General features: G+C 36.0%; 1 protein-coding gene and 1 pseudogene across 1 annotated transcript; both read left to right on the forward strand.

Annotated features, from left to right (window-relative positions):
• Window positions 1-1,667: 1,667 nt before the first annotated feature.
• LOC127944861 (elongation of very long chain fatty acids protein 4-like) lies at window positions 1,668-10,322 on the forward strand. The gene is made up of 7 exons (XM_052541198.1): window positions 1,668-1,916; window positions 4,287-4,377; window positions 4,475-4,662; window positions 5,586-5,666; window positions 6,290-6,461; window positions 7,643-7,770; window positions 8,809-10,322. The coding sequence occupies exons 2-7, from the start codon at window positions 4,311-4,313 to the stop codon at window positions 9,073-9,075; spliced, it is 903 nt and encodes a 300-aa protein (XP_052397158.1). The 5' UTR covers window positions 1,668-1,916; window positions 4,287-4,310; the 3' UTR covers window positions 9,076-10,322.
• Window positions 10,323-13,303: 2,981 nt separating this feature from the next.
• LOC127944858 (protein SOGA3-like) lies at window positions 13,304-19,106 on the forward strand (annotated as a pseudogene).
• The last annotated feature ends 9 nt before the right edge of the window (window positions 19,107-19,115 follow it).

The raw sequence follows: 19,115 nt of genomic DNA on the forward strand, positions 1-19,115 counted from the left end.
GAGTCACTCTTAATTGCGTCGAGTGTGCGTGGCGCTAGTGAGACAACCGTCACTCAAGATCTCTGACTGACTTTACCCATTATTTGTTTGGACAGTCCAAATAGGTTTGACTTGGAATTTCGGAGGTAACTGGACTCCACTAGCTGAATTTGCAACAAAAATAAATGACCATAGCCTGCTATGAAACGTAGATGTCGTTGCATAATGCACAGTAATTAGCAATTCATCTTGTTTTCGATGTTTTCATACAATCACGATTCACAAGTCTGCATAAAAACAGATATTTTGATGTTTTTGATTGAAGTTTAGATTACCATGTAGCCTATAGTTACACTGTAAATAAGTTAGCCTACACGAAAATAAAGATGTTTTACTAGAAAATAGTAAATGTGTTACTTGCCGTATCTTTATGATTATTTGTGAAAATGAATAGCAATTTCTTAGTGCAAACTGTTTAAAAGTAACCTTTTTTTTCCCATCTGTGAAATTGTTTTCTAAAGTTTGCTGCCACCTTGTGTCTACATTGGGTTCTCGCAGTGGGATGAAATATTTCCTGTAACAGAATACTACTCCTCAGTATGCATTGATTTGGGGATTTTATTGAGAGGGTCTGACAGTGGGAAAATTACTATTACATTTTACAATATAACATTAATGAAAATTACATGTTAATGTGTGATGTATACAATATTATGCATAGCATGAAATATTACTATAATACAATGATGTAATAATTAGATATTAAGTATTTAACATGAACATTATATTTATAAATATTGAATACAAATTAATATTCCTGTCAGAGGGAAAAATAAAAAGTCATTACATTTAATAATAATAATTACATTTAATATAACATCAATGTATGCCAATTGTATAACATATGATACAGAACTAAATTATCAAATATAATATTATAATTATTAGATAATAAATTATTATGAAAACAATTATGTTAATACAAACTGAGTTACTATAAATTAAACAAATTAACATCATATAATATAATATTGATCAAACCTGTTTAAAACATGTATTAAAAATAAGTTACAATATGAGTTTAAAAACATATCCCCAATAATATATTTTATAATAACAATAGATTTAATATTATTAAATATGAAAACAATTATATTTAAAGAAATAGTATACCACATAATATAATGATCAAAACTGAATAAAATATTAATAATTAAATATGTAGAATAATAATAATTATAGTCCATAATAAAAATAATTCATTTAAAAAATACAAATTATTAGATATGAAATTATGCAATGCAAAATGTATATTTCTAAAAGTACAAAAATAACAACATAGTGATCAAGACCGTGTTCGTGTAGCTCAAGTAGTAGAGCATTGCGTTAGCAAGCGCAAGGTTGGAGGTTAGTTGAAAATTATATTTATATGATCAAACCTGGATAACACGTGTATTTTATTAAAACTGTTGCCGTTACAATATAGCCTACTATGACGTTTAAATAATATTTTATTTGGTCCCAAATAGATAATATTCATGTTAAGTTGCTATTATTGGGTCCCAAATAGATCATATTTATGTTAAGATGCTACTTATGTATCTAATGACACTAGCCGGATAAGATTTACGCTTTAACGCCTCAACAAAGGAGTTACCCGAGCGCACCGGCATGAGCCCCACATGGCGCGACTGCGCATGCTCAGTGCCGGACAGACCGGTGTCCAGTCAGTGTCAGACACTCTGATCAGATGCGTTTGCCTCATATGCTCCAGTCCCGTTAGTTACATCCTGTTTGCCTTCGCGTTATTATTGCCAAACCTGCGTTGTTGATGTGTTTAAACGCACATTGTAGATTTAAATCCAGACATTTATTCACGCGCATATTTCACCTGGGCTGCACCGCACCTGATGTCGGCATAGGCACGCGCTCGCAAGGTAAGACTGTCAAAAGTGTATTTTTCTGCATCAGTATCAGACTGCAATCTAGACGTGCTTGGCTTGGAAATGTGCACGCATTTCAATGCAAATGACAGTTTACTGCAAAACGTCGTTAGTTAAATCGCTTTAACGGAGATTAGTGGTTCCCAACTGGAATCATTCAGTAGCACTTGTTGAAAGCGTTCAAGTTTCTCTTCAGATTTAACACAAAGGTTTTAGAGCTTAATATAATAGGATCATTTTGTGAGATGCATAGCTTTTTATTTTTTAGTTCTTTAGTGAACCATCTTGAACCAAAGCTTTAAAGAACCCAGAACCCAATATACTCATGTAAGGAAACATGAATCTCAAAAATAGTAGGCTAAACATGGAGACTCATTGTAGCTAGAAATGGTTGGTTTAACCTTATGCATTCAGAATAATAAACAACATATTATTTATTAGTAATATAGTAATAAACAGTAGCGCATGGTGACAGCAGCAACAATATCATTGATTTGATTCTCAGGAGGGAAAGAACAAGAATTGATAAAAATGTAAGCGTGTTGCATAAAGGCAAATAGATAACTCATTTATTTGACTTTGACCAGTTAATTTTCCATATAAGGTTAACTGAAACACATTTTTGTGTTTGGAAGGTGAATTCAAGATACTGCAAAGAACCATTGAAGAACCCTGAATATATTCTGTGCATATTCCTTTTATTGTTGCCCATGTTTGTTTAATTTCATATATAGTATATGCACAGTTTGTTTGTTTATATCAATTGGCTGGCTAGTACATATGGTCAGTTGGTTTTCTTAGTTTCTGGAAAAGTTTTAAAGCTCAGTAGCTTGTAGTTGGAGCATCTGGTGGTGATAACCTTCATGGCGATCATCCCTCTGTGGGATGTGCTGCGGCCTCAGATGTGGGTCGATGGGCATTTGTACTTACACTTTAAGCTGCTAGATCAAAAGGAATTAAAGCCTGACTGACAAATGCTGGTGAAACCTGCTGACACACGCGCACGGAGGCTTTTGTCTTCGGTGGGGATGCACAGGAAATTTGCACTGCGTGCCGACATGTTTGTTTTAACAGAGCTACATCTCTTCCATTTTATACTGCAGAATCATCTATGTCATCTTTGCAGATGTTAAGCTGCCCCAAAACATATTTACAGACTTAATTTTACACTTAAAATTGTCTAAATAGATACAAAATATTAAGAGGTATTATAAGATTAAAGAAAGAACACAAACACCCTTTTCAAAACAATCAGGCTTAAATTATAAAAGGAAAGGAAACCAGGGCTAGTTATATTTTTCTGTGGATGTTTATTTTTGTCATAACCCATATGAGGCACAAACTTTAAAAGTTGTAGGTAGTGGGGCATGTTAAATAACATTAAATAGCACACTATATGGGGTACAAAGTGCCATTAAACAGCCAATTATTGACTTCTGAGCAGTAAAACAAGTCCAAAACACGAAAGCAATTCGTAAAAGAAATTGCAATTAATAAATTGCATAAAACCACAACATGAAACAGGTGACAACTTATCTCTATATAAATGTAATTTCCTAGTTTAAACTATAGACCAACATATACAACCACTGAGCACACATACATTAGTGCAGCTTGACTTTTAGTTACTGAGGTAAAGATATTGTGACAACTAGCCCCAGTCTCCCCTATAATGAGACATTTTAAAGTGTACTAATATTTTTTTGGGAACATTATGTACATGCATAAATATATGTAGCTTTCATTTGTTTGCTTCGGTAAAGCTCTTTAAGATTTCAGTCAAGTTTAACCTTACATAGCACCAAGTATTTTTAGCAAAGCTTCTTCTCACCCTGCTTTGCTTGTGAATTTTACCGTATACAGCTGTCCTGTTTTCCTTCCGTTTGTTTCAGTGCAAAACGATAGGGGCCCTAAATAATGCACAGGCGTCAGCAGGGCCGCAGAAGACGGGCTAATTATGTAATGACACTGGTGGACTGTGACTTCTGTTAATTCTGCTTACCTGGCACTCAGGTGTGGAATATGGTTTAGTTGCAACTTGCTGAATTAAAATAGTGACACTGAGTAATACACATCTGTCCCTATGTTGCTGGGTTCGCCCTTTGGAGCATTATCTGGAAAAAACAAAGACAAAAAATGACACAGCATGTAACCTACATCCTATATTTTAGCTCAGTAATTGTGTAACAGAATATTATTACAGCATATTTATGTGGCACAATGTGATGAGCAATCAAAATCTAATATTTATGTTCTTGTGAAATGATTTTTGTATTGTCGGGCTGGCAGTCCTAAAGGAATTATTTTCTTATTGTGCAAGGAAAAGAGTTTAAAAATGCTTCTATTTGGTGTGTTCCTTCACAGGATAATCATCTTAGAGCTAGAGCCATGGAGACAGTCATTCACTTTGTGAATGACTCTGTAGAGTTTTATAAATGGAGCCTTACCATAGCAGGTGAGAATCTTTTAACATATGTAGTTTTATACTTTTAGAAATATATAAATAGCTTAATATTCTGAATCGAATTGGGTTTTATGTGTTTAAATCTCAGATAAGCGTGTGGAGGAATGGCCGATGATGTCATCTCCGCTCCCCACCCTGGGGATCAGCATACTCTACCTGCTCTTCCTCTGGGCCGGACCCCTTTACATGCAGAACCGGGAGCCTTTTCTGCTCAGAAAAACCCTCATTGTGTACAACTTCAGCATGGTGCTGCTTAACTTCTACATCTGCAAAGAGGTCTGCTGATCTGCTTGTCAGTCCATTTGAATCTATTAGGACAAATCATGTTTACAGACTAGAGGCCTCAACAAGTTTAGTTGCATGGATGTATCAGAGTACTAGAAAATACTAGTGGTACGATGCTAAATATGGTAGTACTGCAATATATATGATAAAAAAATGTAATTAAAATTGCATTATGCATTACATAGTTTTCCAACTTCACACAGTAAAATCACAGCGTCCTGATGTGTTTGTGTTCCTTGCGTAAATTTATACTGCAAAAAAGTATTTTCTTCAGTATTTTTAGTATTACATTATTTTTCTTTTGCTGTTGGAAAAGTTTTGTCTCGTTTTAAGAATTTAGCACAAACAATTATATATATACATGTGTGTGTGTGTGTGTATACAGTTTATAATTTACAAATATTTAAAATAAAAATATGTATTTGTTAAAAAAAGAATTATAAAATACTGTTTAAAATAAAACAATATAAAATAATAAATAAAAAATAAAAATATATATTTACATGTAAACACACACATATATATATACACACACACATACATTAACAAATATTTACAATGTTGAAATATAACAATAATATAATGTTAAAAATATAACAATGTTTTTTTTTAACAATAATAATAAATTATAATAATAGCTCCTGCCTAATGTTACTATTATGCAACATGATTTTAGCATTATCAGGTTTTAATTTATTCATGCTTGAAGTGCTCACTGTGTGAAAATGGCATTGATTTCAGCACAACATGTGCAATATTGTACCACAGACAGGTCACAGACATTTGGGACTATCAATGGTTAAAAAAGAAGAAGAATTGTGACATGTTTGACTATTGCTTCTTACACAGACAGTATTACACAGACAGTCTATTGCACAAATGAATGATAATAAATAAAGTGTTTTTGTCTCTAGCTGCTCCTGGGCTCCAGAGCGGCCAGATACAGCTACCTCTGCCAGCCCGTGAACTACTCCAATGATGTGAATGAAGTCCGGGTAAGAAACGCACTGTTTCCCCCTAAACACACCATGATCTTGTAGCACTCAGAGGGTATTTTACAGCTGTAAGGAACAGGGAGAAAGTTGAGGAGGTCTCTGTGAGAGCGGGGTTTATTTTTAATCAAGAGGCTACGATACAAATCCCTGAATTCGCTTTCTCTGACATCGGCTAGAGTTCCCTCATGCTGTTGTCTTGGCAAGCATCATCACCCTCACTGGCAAGATTGGTTTCCCTGGTGACGTGAGGACAGAGATGAGGTCAGGAGTCTCCCCACCTGTAGGCCACACCTCCATTCTCACGGCTCCTGCTACAGATATACACATTGGCAAATTAACTGCAATGAATAATTTTATTCCTTTTTATCTAATGTGACTTAAGAGCTTACGTGATACGTCTTGATCAAGGCTTCAATGGGTATGGGATTTCACAGACCACACACAGTTGACTTTATACTTACACCCATTTAGTTACCAGTGCAGACCTGTGAAAGAAAGTAAGAAAGAAAGAAAGAAAGAAAGAAATAGATAGATACACAGACAGACCGACAGACAGACAGACAGATAGATAGATAGATAGTTGGGAACACATATGGTCACTGATACCGGTGGTGTTTCTGCAGATAGCGTCAGCACTATGGTGGTACTACATCTCTAAGGGGGTGGAGTTTCTGGACACAGTGTTCTTCATCATGAGGAAGAAGTTTAATCAGGTCAGCTTTCTGCACGTCTATCACCACTGCACAATGTTCATCCTGTGGTGGATCGGCATCAAGTGGGTTCCTGGTGGACAGTGTGAGTACACACACACACACACACACACACACACACACACACACACACACGTATATATTGATTTAGAAGACCTAACTAAATAACTAATTAACTTCTATTGTTGTCAAATTAAGCCAATTGTGATTATAATAGACTAGGCTTAAGCCTAAGCCAAAGCCTAAAGTCCTAAGGCTAAGCCTATATTAAGCCTAAACATAAAAAGAGGCCAAAATCTACAGTACTGTATAGTTGAAGAAAGACTTTAAAACAGTTCTTTATGAGCTTTATTAAAGGGGTACTTCACACTGTCATCTTCTGAAGGTGGGTAAACAGACAGTTTCTTGTCACCATCGACTTCCATATTATAAATGTATTTTTTTTTTTTACTATGGAAGTCAATGGGGACTAACAACTGTTTGGTTACCAACATTCTTCAAAATACATTCTTTTGTGTTCAACAGAAGAAAGAAACTCATTCAGGTTTGAAACTACTTGAGGTAGAGTAAGTGATGACAACTGTCATGTTTGGGTGAATGATCCTTTTAATTTGCTATCAGGGTGTACATCTGAGTTCATGCATTTCTCATTTTGCTTAAATATTGTTGTGTTAGATGTTTCTGCATTAACACCAGTGTGAGGAAATTAAATTGTAGACCAGCAAGGTGGAGCATTGATTTCCATCAGAACCATTGTCAACAACGTCTCCACTTTAAAATTGTTTTGCATTTTGAGGCATGAAGAAGAAAAGAACGTAAAACAGAAGGATAAGGAGATTTGAGGAAAGGTCAGGGGAGCTAAGGGGGATGTGGAAAGGGTCAAAGGGTTTGCAAGTGTACAGATGGTCAGAAGGGTAAGAAAGGGTGAACAAAGGATAATGATCTGAAATGTGTTGAGATGACTGCATGTTGTAATCTTGTGTCTCAACAAATGTTGGTGACACTTCCAGAACATTTCATATTCACTGCTTGATATTTAATAGTGTTCACTTAAGCAATCAAGCATGAACCGAATGGCATCATGAAGAAATTTGCTTTATTCATGAAACTCGAGCAGAAGGATTTTCACACAAATGTGACTGTTTATGTAAGAAAATGAATTCCGTGGAACCGTCCCTTTATCCCAAAAAGTACACCATGATCTTACCATTCTTTAGTAATCCTAGAACTCAATATTTGTAACTAAATCTCCTTCCCACTTCACAGCTTTCTTTGGCGCTACGATTAACTCAGGCATTCATGTGCTGATGTACGGCTACTATGGCTTGGCAGCGTTCGGCCCAAAGATCCAGAAGTACCTGTGGTGGAAGAAATACCTCACTATTATTCAGATGGTAAATAAACACTCCACATCCCTCTGAAACTGTTGCAAGAAAACGATCATCTACCAAACTGATTTGGATTGCTTATTAGTTTATAATAAGTTCACATAACTCAAGATATACAATTCTACAGAAGCCTGTTTCCACCATGGAATAAAAAAAGTTAAGTTATTTGTTATACATATTATGACTCTTCAGAATTCTGACTTTGTTTCTCACAAATCAGTTTTTTTTTTCACCATAAAAAAATAAATAATAATAATTGAGCCTTTTTATCTTACAACTTTTCTGCTCAGAATTGCGAGTTATGTAAAAAAATTATATTTTGCAATTCTGATTTATTTATTTGAATTCTGAGATAATATCTCTTTTTTGAATTTATATTTTGCAATTCTGAGAAAACAAGCCAGAATTGTGAGATTTAATATATATATAATCTCATGGCTGAAACAAGCTTTCATACAAAAATTATTACATTTCCAATAAAAGGAAATATAGTTAAATAAGGTAAATAAGCTGAGTAGGTATTTAAAATGCAATGCAACCTTTGAAATTGCCATGTAATGATTGTAGAATGTAATAATAAGCTATAATTACTATTATAAGCATTTAATAAACTAATCATTAATTTGCTTTATAATACAATTATTTTGTCTGTGAATGTACAATCTTGTGTGTTTTTGTCAAAGTCCTCTAAAGTGTAAATAGTTTATCCAGTTACAGTTGTGTATTTTTTTTTTTTTTTTTTTTAGATTTTTTGAAAATAATTAAGAATCGATATGTTGATTTAGAGAAAAAAAATACAGAATCCTTGGCCATCTAGCAAATCACTGAATAATATTTACAGTCCTATGGTTGAATGCAGTGAAATCTTGTGTTTAAACTATTGAGGTGAAACAACATCAGTCAGATATAACATTTCTTGGTGGTGAAATTGTCATTTTGTGACACGATCTGATTCTAGACTACTTGAAGTAATCAAATAAGTCTTCAGAAGTGATAATTTGATAAGTTGCAATTTTTTTTTACATATCTATTTGCTTATGTTAGATCCAGTTCCACGTCACCATTGGCCATGCCGCTCATTCTCTCTACACGGACTGCCCATTCCCGGCCTGGATGCAGTGGGCTCTGATTGGCTACGCCGTCACGTTCATCATCCTGTTTGCCAATTTCTACTACCAGACCTACCGCCGCCAGCCACGCCTCAAGACGGCCAAATCTGCCATTAACGGCGTCTCCAATGGCACCAGTAAGGCACCGGAGGTCGTGGAAAATGGCAAGAAACAAAAGAAAGGAAAAGGAAAGCATGACTGAAAAGAAACATAGAACGAAGTGAAACACTGTGTCTCATGGGCTTCAAAATTACCCATGAAACCTCAACCGCTACGGACTGTTTGGTGAATGTGCAAACAAATTTGGTCTTTTTTTGTTAACTTGCTGATTGTATTTCAAACTAGGGACATTTCCAACGCAACCAATCCTGAGCGACGTCACTTTCTCAGTCATCTCTTTTGAGCTGTTTAGGCTACTTGTGACAGTTTTATAATCTGAAATGTCCCTTATGGTTTACTGATTCAGAATAGCAAACTACTTTGAGATGGTTAGTTATCATCGGGGGGAGAATAGTCAGGGTTTTTTTCCCCCCCCACAGAATCACTGTTAAAATTGAATATGCTTTTTCACATAAACAGAAGCTGATTCTCTTAAAAGTTTTTATTTAGTATACACAGCGGATGAAAGATTCTTATATAAATGGCTCAGCTTTCGTGACACTCTTGAATCCCGAAAGACTGAGGCCATAAAAAAAAATGATATCTAGAAATGAATCATTCAAGATGCTAAGTCTGAATCACTTCTATAAAACATGAGGATAATTTTTTTTTTTTTTACATCTATTATTATTGTCTGTTTGAATCACCATTTTTAGTGAAACTGGTGTTTAAGCTAGGGCTCAGGTGACCGTTATTACAAATTACTAAATTGCTTAAGTGGCAACACAGTTCTACCAAAGAAAATCACCGTACTTTTGGTGGGTTTATACTCTTGCATTAGAGAATGTAATTATTTTGATTTAATTTCCTGTGCAAAACAAGTTCCTGAGATTGGCGTGCAGTAATGATGGTGTTATGGCTATATACTCAGGTAGTTTCATATATTTTTGTTCCATATGTAAAATTAGACACATATACTGCATACACACAAACACACACGTACACACACACACACATACTTGTGTCCTTAATGTCTGTTCAGGTATGTGTACTCCTCTTTATTGCTTTGTGCATGTAGCTTTTTATTAAGTTTTTGCAAGTCATATCACATTACAGTTAAACTAATTTTGCTTTTTGTTCCCTTTTATGAAAAACGTTCCCTGTATTATTAGAATCCCATGATTAGGGGGGAAAAAAGAAGGGAGACAAAACATGTTTGAAAACAGCTTTGAATACTCTTAAATTCACAAAGGAAGTACACTGGCTGTGTTTGTGATCTGCACATTGTGTACAACAGATTTGACAAATGTCAGTGTTCCTCTTGTATAAATAAACAGGATGTCAACCTTATTTTCTGTCTTCCCACACTCTCCTTCATGCGTGTGTTTGCTACTTACAAATAACTCTTTTGTTTTGTTCTGCTAATTCAAGCATTGCTATTATAATGGAATCATGTTTCTGCCACAGAATAAATCAATAATAATAATAAAAAAAAGGTTACTGCAACTTTTTATCTCACAATTTTGGGCATTGTGTCTTGCAATTATGAGAATATATATATATATATATATATATATATATATATATATATATATATATATATACTAGTGTAAATCATTGATGACATCTCAAATCATGGAGCCTTTTAAGAGAGATGTTCTGTTGCCTTTCTAAGTGATTGGTATTACTTTAGCCAATAAGACACCACCAGAACACCCCTATCAACCACATAGGATCACCCTAACAATTACTTAGCAAGGCACAAAACACCTTAGCTTTTTTCTAAACCATCCATGGCATAGGACTTTAATATGAGAAGAGGATGTCTGACTGCCTATTCTAGCAGACCCTCTGCGTCCACCACTCTCCTTCCTGGACCTTTAAATAAGTGTCCTCCGACCGCGATGGAGCTCCCAGGCCAGAGCTTTGAGGGGTTGGGCAGACAGATCTGGACTAATCAGGCTGTAAATTGGCTTTCGCTGTAAAAGAGCTTATATCCACGTCAGAGTTTGTAGCATTATTCAGGTCACAGTGGGGGAAACTTACACTGGTACTAAACTAAAACTATTAAATAGACGAGATGGATGCAATAAATTACTTCAGACATGACAATTACACATGCATATATCCACAATAAGTTAGAAATGTTCTATATATAGTATGCCAAATAAGATAATAAATGCCCATCATGCAGGAAAAGAGAAGTGAATGCTGCTCTAACTAGGAAAAATGTATTTAATTCTTTGGGGAATTTTATATTTGACAACTAGTAAAATCAAAAACTAGCTCTCTCAATTACATTTCCAAAAACCAAACCACCATACTTTTTGCTCTTTAAAATGTCTAATTTGCATGAAGTGCAAAGGTCTTTGCAACAAAAAAAATCCTGTACACATTTTTTAAACATTTTTTGTTGTTGTTGTAATTTTACCATTTAAACCAGCCAGCAGAATTCATATGAATGAAAACCATAAATGGTCATAGCTGTTTTTATATGTTAGCACAACATACAGTCTTTGATCTAAAGCAGTTTCTTTAAATGCATTTCAATAACGAATAATGATGACAATAATTTCAATAATACTCTCTTTATTATTTTTACTTTAATAGGACAGTCTAATCTGTCTGTTTCTGACACTTAAAAAATACTTATGTGAAGTGCAAAAAAAATTATAATTATAATTAGTATTAATATTATTTTTGACATAGTATAACCAAACTGAAACTTAGTTACTAAAACTAAATTAATTGTTTTAGTTAATCTAATATCTTACAGAAAATGCATTTGGTTTGCATATAGCTATCATCTTCAAATTCTTATTCTCCAAACCCATTCTACAGTCTCTCTCTCTCTCTCTCTCTTCCTGTGTCTGTTCAAGGATGTTCGTCAATAAGAGGATTGCAAACAGGCCAGAGATTTCCACTGGCCCTATTAACAGAAAGTGGTTTCACCTTTTCCCAAACTGTTCCTCTGATAACATACACTACAAACACTCCCTGAGATTATTAGCTCTTCTCTGTGTCTACACAAAAAGCCTCCTATCACATAACTCAGACTCCCACATCTTATTTAGATGTAATAGGAAATGTTATATCCTCTATTCATCAGAAGATTTCCAATTCAAGTACACAGACAGACAGCGCTCTCCAGTGTTTACAGGCAGTGTTACAGACTGATATCACGACCTGAGATTCACTGTGTGCATAATTATAACATTTACATTTACAATTCAGTGCAGTCTAGATTAGAGCATTCGATCAGTGATGGTTTTAATATGTGAGAGACTGATTTAAATTACAGACAAAGACTAGTGAAAGACCAAGACTGTTGGTTTAACTGAAATAATATCATAGTTTAATGTTTAGTTTAGTGCAATTGTTGCATTTGCAATAAAAAAAAAAAATATATTTTCTGTTGTCTGAGTACTGACCTGTCGGGAGCACACATTCCAGACTGACCTTTCGAATCTATTCATGCATAAAAGTGTGTGGGAATGACAATGCATTTTCACCAGTTTATCTGTGAAGCAGCAAACTTCAGCAGAATTCAGTCTTCCTCCTTATAAGGATTTAAAGGGAACTATAAACTATAAAAATATTATATAAAATATTATATAATAATATAAAAATATTATTAATATTATTGCCTATATTTATAATGATTTTTTTTTAATCAACTGTTTATATAAAGCATTTTAAGAACATGGTAGTTAATATGGTACTTAACTATTTTGACAACATGGTACTCACACTTCCTTATATCTGTTGTTACGTCATCTCATGAATATTAAACGTCAGTGTCTCGCGTGCATAGGCAGTGCCTGGTACCTCGAGCTGAAGTGAACTGTCTCACACATGATTACAGTTTATAAACAGGTAAGAAAACATATTACATTTTCTTGAGGAATAACTTCAATTATGACTGAACCAAGATGTAATCATTATATGTTTATTTGGACAGGCTATAAACTTGCAAAGAACCAGAAGATTCTCAGAACATTTTACTAGCTACTGTGAAAGACGCCTACTGAAATTAATGTCAATAAACTTGACTGACAAATACATGTAGCTTCTAAGTCTGAAATGAATGTTTCATACTCACCTAGATAATTCTTTAAACGATACGAATTCACTTTCTCTCAGAAAAGCTATGTTCGTTTGTATGTTAATTGTATTTATAAATATAGGCTATTAAATTATATATTAATATGACTGCTATATAAAGACAACTGCATTTCATTGTTTATACTTGTACTCTGCACAATAACAATAAAGTTTAATTTAACACTCTCTTTTTCCCCTCTTGTTTTTTTGGAGGTCTGATATAGGACATGATTAGTTCTGCCGCAAGTGGCGCTGCGGATTTTCCAACATCAGCGAACAAAACCAAAGGGAGGAGGCGACCATCTCCCGGACAAAACCCCCGTCAAACCGGCCTCAAAACCCATCGGCAGGCGCTCCTCATCATCCGCTGCGTCGCAGATCGGAGGAAAGGCATTAAAGGACGCGATGGAGAGCAGTTTGTTCGAGGAGCGCGTGTCGTGAGGGTGAGAGGTGCGGCAGCTGTTCATGGTGCTGAAACTGATGCGGTTTGGGAAACCGAGGAGCGGACTGATCGCGCTCCACCGCCGGGCACGCGCTGCTTCTCGGGCTTCTGCAGTCAGAGCTCATCCAGTATCACATCAACGAGAGATTGAAGAAACGCGACAGGATGCAACGCAAAGCATCAGGCGAGACGCAACCGGGACCGGCCGCACAGGCCAAGAGCGTCGTCGACGAGCCCGTGACACAGCAGAATGAAGCCCTTCAGGACGAAATCCAGAGATTGGAGGATGAAAACGAAGATCTTAGGGTTTGTTTGCTATGCTTGAGAAATTATGGCGATTAAATGTATTATGTTTAAAAAAGATGGATGAATGAAATAGCTAGGAGGAGAGATGATTGTCCAATCATCTTGAAATAACACTCTGATCAAAACCCTTTAACATAAAGAGGACATAAACATTATGATGATGAGGGGGCAGTTTTCTCAGGTGACTTGTTACCTTTTGAGAGTGAACGGAACAATGAGAGATGCAACATTGTAACAATTCATTCCCTGTTTCAGAACAAATCATAGTACATTTATGAAAATGGCATTGGTATGTGCAAAACACTAATTTGCATGTTCAAGCAACAGTTTGCCAAGGATTCATTAAGCATGCAATTAATAGAAATGTGCAATTATTCAAATCATGTAAATGTAGATATAACTGCAGAATAGAAAGCATGAAAATAAGGATTTCTCAAATTATTATTATTATTAATATTATTATTATTAATGAGCACACTCTGGTTTTCATAGAATGAGATTGAGGAGATGCGGATGGAAATGGAGGAGATGCGTGACACCTTTTATGAGGAGGACACCTGTCAGTTACAAGAAATGCGGCGTGAACTTGAGCGTGCAAATAAGAATAGTCGTATCCTTCAGTATAGACTCCGTAAGGCCGAGCGCAAACGACTTCGCTATGCACAAACTGGAGAAATTGATGAAGAACTCCTAAGGAGCTTAGAGCAAGATTTGAAGGCAAGTACCCATGTATTTCTCTTTAAATGAAAGCAGAAAAGGTATTTGATAATTACCCATCCAAAAGCAATTATTTGCACCATTTTTATCTAATTACTAACTTGTCATTTAGTTGATGCTTCTATCCAAAGCAACATTGCAATTATTACCAAGACAGTCTCCCTGGAGCAACCTAAGGTTAAGTGTTTTTCTCAAGAGCACATTGATAGTTTACAAATCAGAGCTTTAACCACTAAGCCACACCCCCACATTCTGACAGGTTGCCAAGGATGTCTCTGTAAGACTCCACAATGAGCTGGAGAACGTGGAGGAGAAACGAACAAAGACAGAAGAGGAAAATGAGCGACTGAGACAGAAACTTATTGAGGTGGAAGTCACCAAACAAGCCTTGCAAAATGAGCTGGACAAAGCCAAAGAGGTAGGAATGCAAACAAAAAATCACTACAGCAGATCTGAATAGGTTTAAATTCATATTCATAGCGTAGCTTTCATTTGTTGTTTCCAGACTCAGAAACGAAGAGGAAGCAAAGATGCACAAAAGCCTGAGAGGAAAACTCAGACTCCTACAGAGGTGAAAATGAAACACTGACATCAACCAGTATACTCTAGGATCAAATGAAGGCTGTTAGTTTAAGTAATTCATTTAAATCACAACCAGTAATGCAACCAGTAATTATTATTATTATTATTTTTTTGGTATGGAGATATGGAGTGCACTACATTACTAAATATACAGAATGAAAAGATGCCATGCAATCAAAAAAAAAAAATATATATATATATATATATATATATCAATTCATAAAATGTTAAGCTGTTGTCACATTTACCCTTGCTCTATGAAATTATGAAGTTTGTGGGCAAAATACAGTTATTTCAATAGAAATCCATGTTATTTTGTACATGAAGGAGACAAAGTTGCGCATTCAGGTTTTGCTTGTAATCAAGCTGGTCACTCAAATAAGCTTTGTTCACCAACAGAAAGTTGTTTGGTTTAAAAGTGACATATTTGGGATACGTTTCAAAACCATCAACAATCAATCTTTTTTTGTCCACAAAATCTTGCCAAAACAACACTTTAACAAAGCACTTTTGTCCATAGGACAATGAGGACCTGAAATGCCAGCTGGCCTTCATTAAAGAGGAGGCTACCTTAATGAGAAAGAAAATGGCCAAGGTTGACAAGGAAAAGGACCGTTTGGAACAAGAACTACAAAAGTATCGTTCTTTCTATGGGGATCTGGACAGCCCTCATCCAAAGGGTGAAGCTGGTGGCCCTCCCACTACAAGGGAATCCGAGCTTAAACTCCGCTTGCGATTGGTGGAAGAAGAGGCCAACATCCTGGGACGGAAAATAGTCGAATTGGAGGTGGAGAACCGTGGCTTGAGGGCAGAGTTGGATGACCTTCGAGGGGAAGAGTCCTCTAATGGGGGCTTGTCCGGAGCGGAAGGAGGGACGGGGCGGGAGCAGGGGTCGGAGCTTTCGGAGCTAAGGCAACAACTGCAGTTGGTGGAGGATGAGGCAGAACTTCTAAGAAGGAACTTGGCCGATGTAGAGGAACAAAATAAGAGAGTGATATGTGAGCTGAACAAACTGCGCTTTAAAGAGGGTACAAGGCACAACTCGGGTGGCAATGCAATGGGTGCCGCTAGTGGAGCAGGAGACAGCTCCAAAGCCGAGGCATTGCAGGAGGAGCTGAAGAGAGCAAGGAAGCAGATCAATGAACTGAGTGGGAAAGTGATGCAGCTGCAGTATGAGAACCGTGTGCTGCTTTCCAACATGCAACGGTATGATCTAGCATCTCACCTAGCCATCACACCACGGGACAGCGACGCAGAGAGTGACACTGGTCCTGGAATTGGAGGGCGTAGAGGTAGCGATGACGACTCATCTTCCTCTCGCCTCCCTCCCCATCGCAAACGTGAGGGTCCAGTTGGAGGAGAAAGTGACTCGGAGGAAGTCTGCAATGCTCGGTGCCTCACGCCAACTCGTTCTCTTTATTCTCCTGAATCCGCTCGGCTCCTCTCACGCTCCATACGGGACAGGCAACAGATGATTGACATCCGTGCGGAAGCAGAGCATTTGGGGCGAACCATTGACCGGCTCATAGCCGACACCAGTACCATCATTGCAGAGGCTCGGGTGTTCGTGGCTAATGGGAATCTTTTTGGGTGTATGGAAGATGACGAAGATGGTGGGCGAATCAGGGAGCACGAGCTACTCTACCGCATCAATGCTCAAATGAAAGCTTTCAGGAAGGAGCTGCAGGGGTTTATAGACCGACTTGAAGTCCCAAAACCCGAGGAAAGAGATTCAGAAGAACCATTATCTGTGAGTCTGGCAAGAGTCTGTGTGTCTATGTGAAGCACAACAAGAATGTGTGACACACCATAAAGGAATTGTTCACCCAAAATTCAAAGTTCTGTTATATACCCTTGATTCTCTTTCTTCCATGAAACAGTAAGGGGCTGGTTGCATAAACTGCTTAGACTAGTCTTAAAAGATTAGCCATTTCATTTTTTTTGCTCGTCATAACTGTTAAAAGTCAGTTACAAAAACGTAGACTGGCCCAATTTAAATCAGAAAAGTGGGACTGATTATCTCTTGGCTAACTGTTAGTTGGTCTTACTAGTTCTTAATCTTAAAACACAGTCTTAACATAGTTGTGTTTATGCAACAGGGGCAATCAAGCTAATAAAAGGGCAAAAAAGAGCACCATATTAGTAGGCTGTAAAATGGACTCTATTCTAAGTCTTCTAAATTCATATACTTTTAAGTGAGAAACATAAAATAATAAGGTTTTAATTCACTAAAAGGTTAATTTGCATCAAGGTTCATCATGTCGAGTTTGACATAAATGACAACTGGTCACAAAACATACCAGAACATATAATGTTTGATTTTACTGATATTTGATTTTACTGATCTAAATTTTTATTGAATGAATGTAAGCACAAATGAGATGTGACTTATAGCAGAGCAGTGTTGATATTGTTAACAAAAACTACAAATATATTTTAAAAAATTGTGTTAATTAAAATGAAACAAGAAATGAGAAGGATTACTTTAGCATTTTAAATAGTAAAATCACTACAAATAAAACTAAAATAAATAAAAAATAATATTAAAAATAAACTAATAAACATGACAAAAGCACATAAAATCACTCAAATTAAAATAAAACCTGAAAATATAAAATAAATATATTTTTTTATTTAAACACTATAACAGTATAAAAAACTCTTTAACTATACTGCAGCAGAAATAATTTCAGTTAATATTTATATTTTGGTCTGTTCATCTAACAAAGCTATCATGTTGCTACAGAAACCAAATAATGCGAACTCATACCTTTATTTAAAGGGGTCATGAACTGCCTTTTTATAATTTTGTACTGTTCTTTGAGGTCAACTTATATTAATCTCAAGATTTTAACCTAGACAAAACATCATAAATTAGAAGTAATAGGCTATTTTCTGTCCTGTTTTGACCCCCTCATCAGAACGCACTGTTTGAAAATGTATGTGGATTGTAGACTCAGAAATAAACACCCACTGCTACGATCGGCTAATAGTGTATGTTTGACAGCCCATATTCTTCATAGATGGACTCTGCTGTGATTTAGGTCACGTATCAAGTACATATCAAACCGTTTTGTTGTGTTCTGGGCATTTTTATTTTTGTTTTCTGCATAGACCCATGTTTGCTTCTCTAGTTATTTACACTACGTGCACTAATCGGTGGGTGGGGTTAAACAGGCTGTGATGTAGAGGCAGATGTTGATCTTTAGCCACACTATTACCTCATAAAGTGGCACATTCTATAACCTGTCATTATGGAAGATTGGCTGCAATGTAAGCTGTTTTTAGAATAATGAGAAAAGTTTCGAATTATGAAACTTACAGGATGTTTTTATAGAACAGTATCAATGTAAAAAGATGAAGGGAATTTAGATTTCTTAGTTCATGACCCCTTTAAATTCCACATAAGTAAAGAGAACCACAGGAAATTATGACAATTTTAATTCTGGGGTGAACTATTCCTTTAAAGGGAGTGAGTTTGATTGTGAAGAACAAGAAAGCGCTACATATTTCAGAGTTCATCTCCTGTCTGCTTTTATTATTTAGCACTTAATTATTATTTTTATTATTTGCCAAGATTTTTTTAAACTATGCAAACAGAAAATGTTAATGGCTATAATATTTCTCTCTTTCTCTCTGATCCTGTCTTCCCACGCACCCCTGTTCTTTAATGCATGTTGGTTAATTCTGCTGGTTATTCACCCAGATGTTTCAGCCCATCATTTTATTCATCCTCATACTAGTGTTGTTCTCCTCACTCTCTTATGCCACCATTTTTAAACTTGTATTTCTTTTTACCCTCTTTTTTGTCCTGTGATCACTATCCGTTCACTCATTAGCATAGTCTCGCCCTTTGTTGTGTTTGTTTGTCAATGTTGTGTATGTCACCATGGTTGAAGAATCACAGGACGGTCACTTTCCAAGCACAGACAGCAAGACTAAAGCACAGAAGTCTGCAAAACCTTAATTTCCAAAAGGCTGGAGACTGTTTT

Source organism: Carassius gibelio, chromosome A23 (assembly GCF_023724105.1).
Source record: "Carassius gibelio isolate Cgi1373 ecotype wild population from Czech Republic chromosome A23, carGib1.2-hapl.c, whole genome shotgun sequence".
NCBI classification, from domain to species: domain Eukaryota; kingdom Metazoa; phylum Chordata; class Actinopteri; order Cypriniformes; family Cyprinidae; genus Carassius; species Carassius gibelio.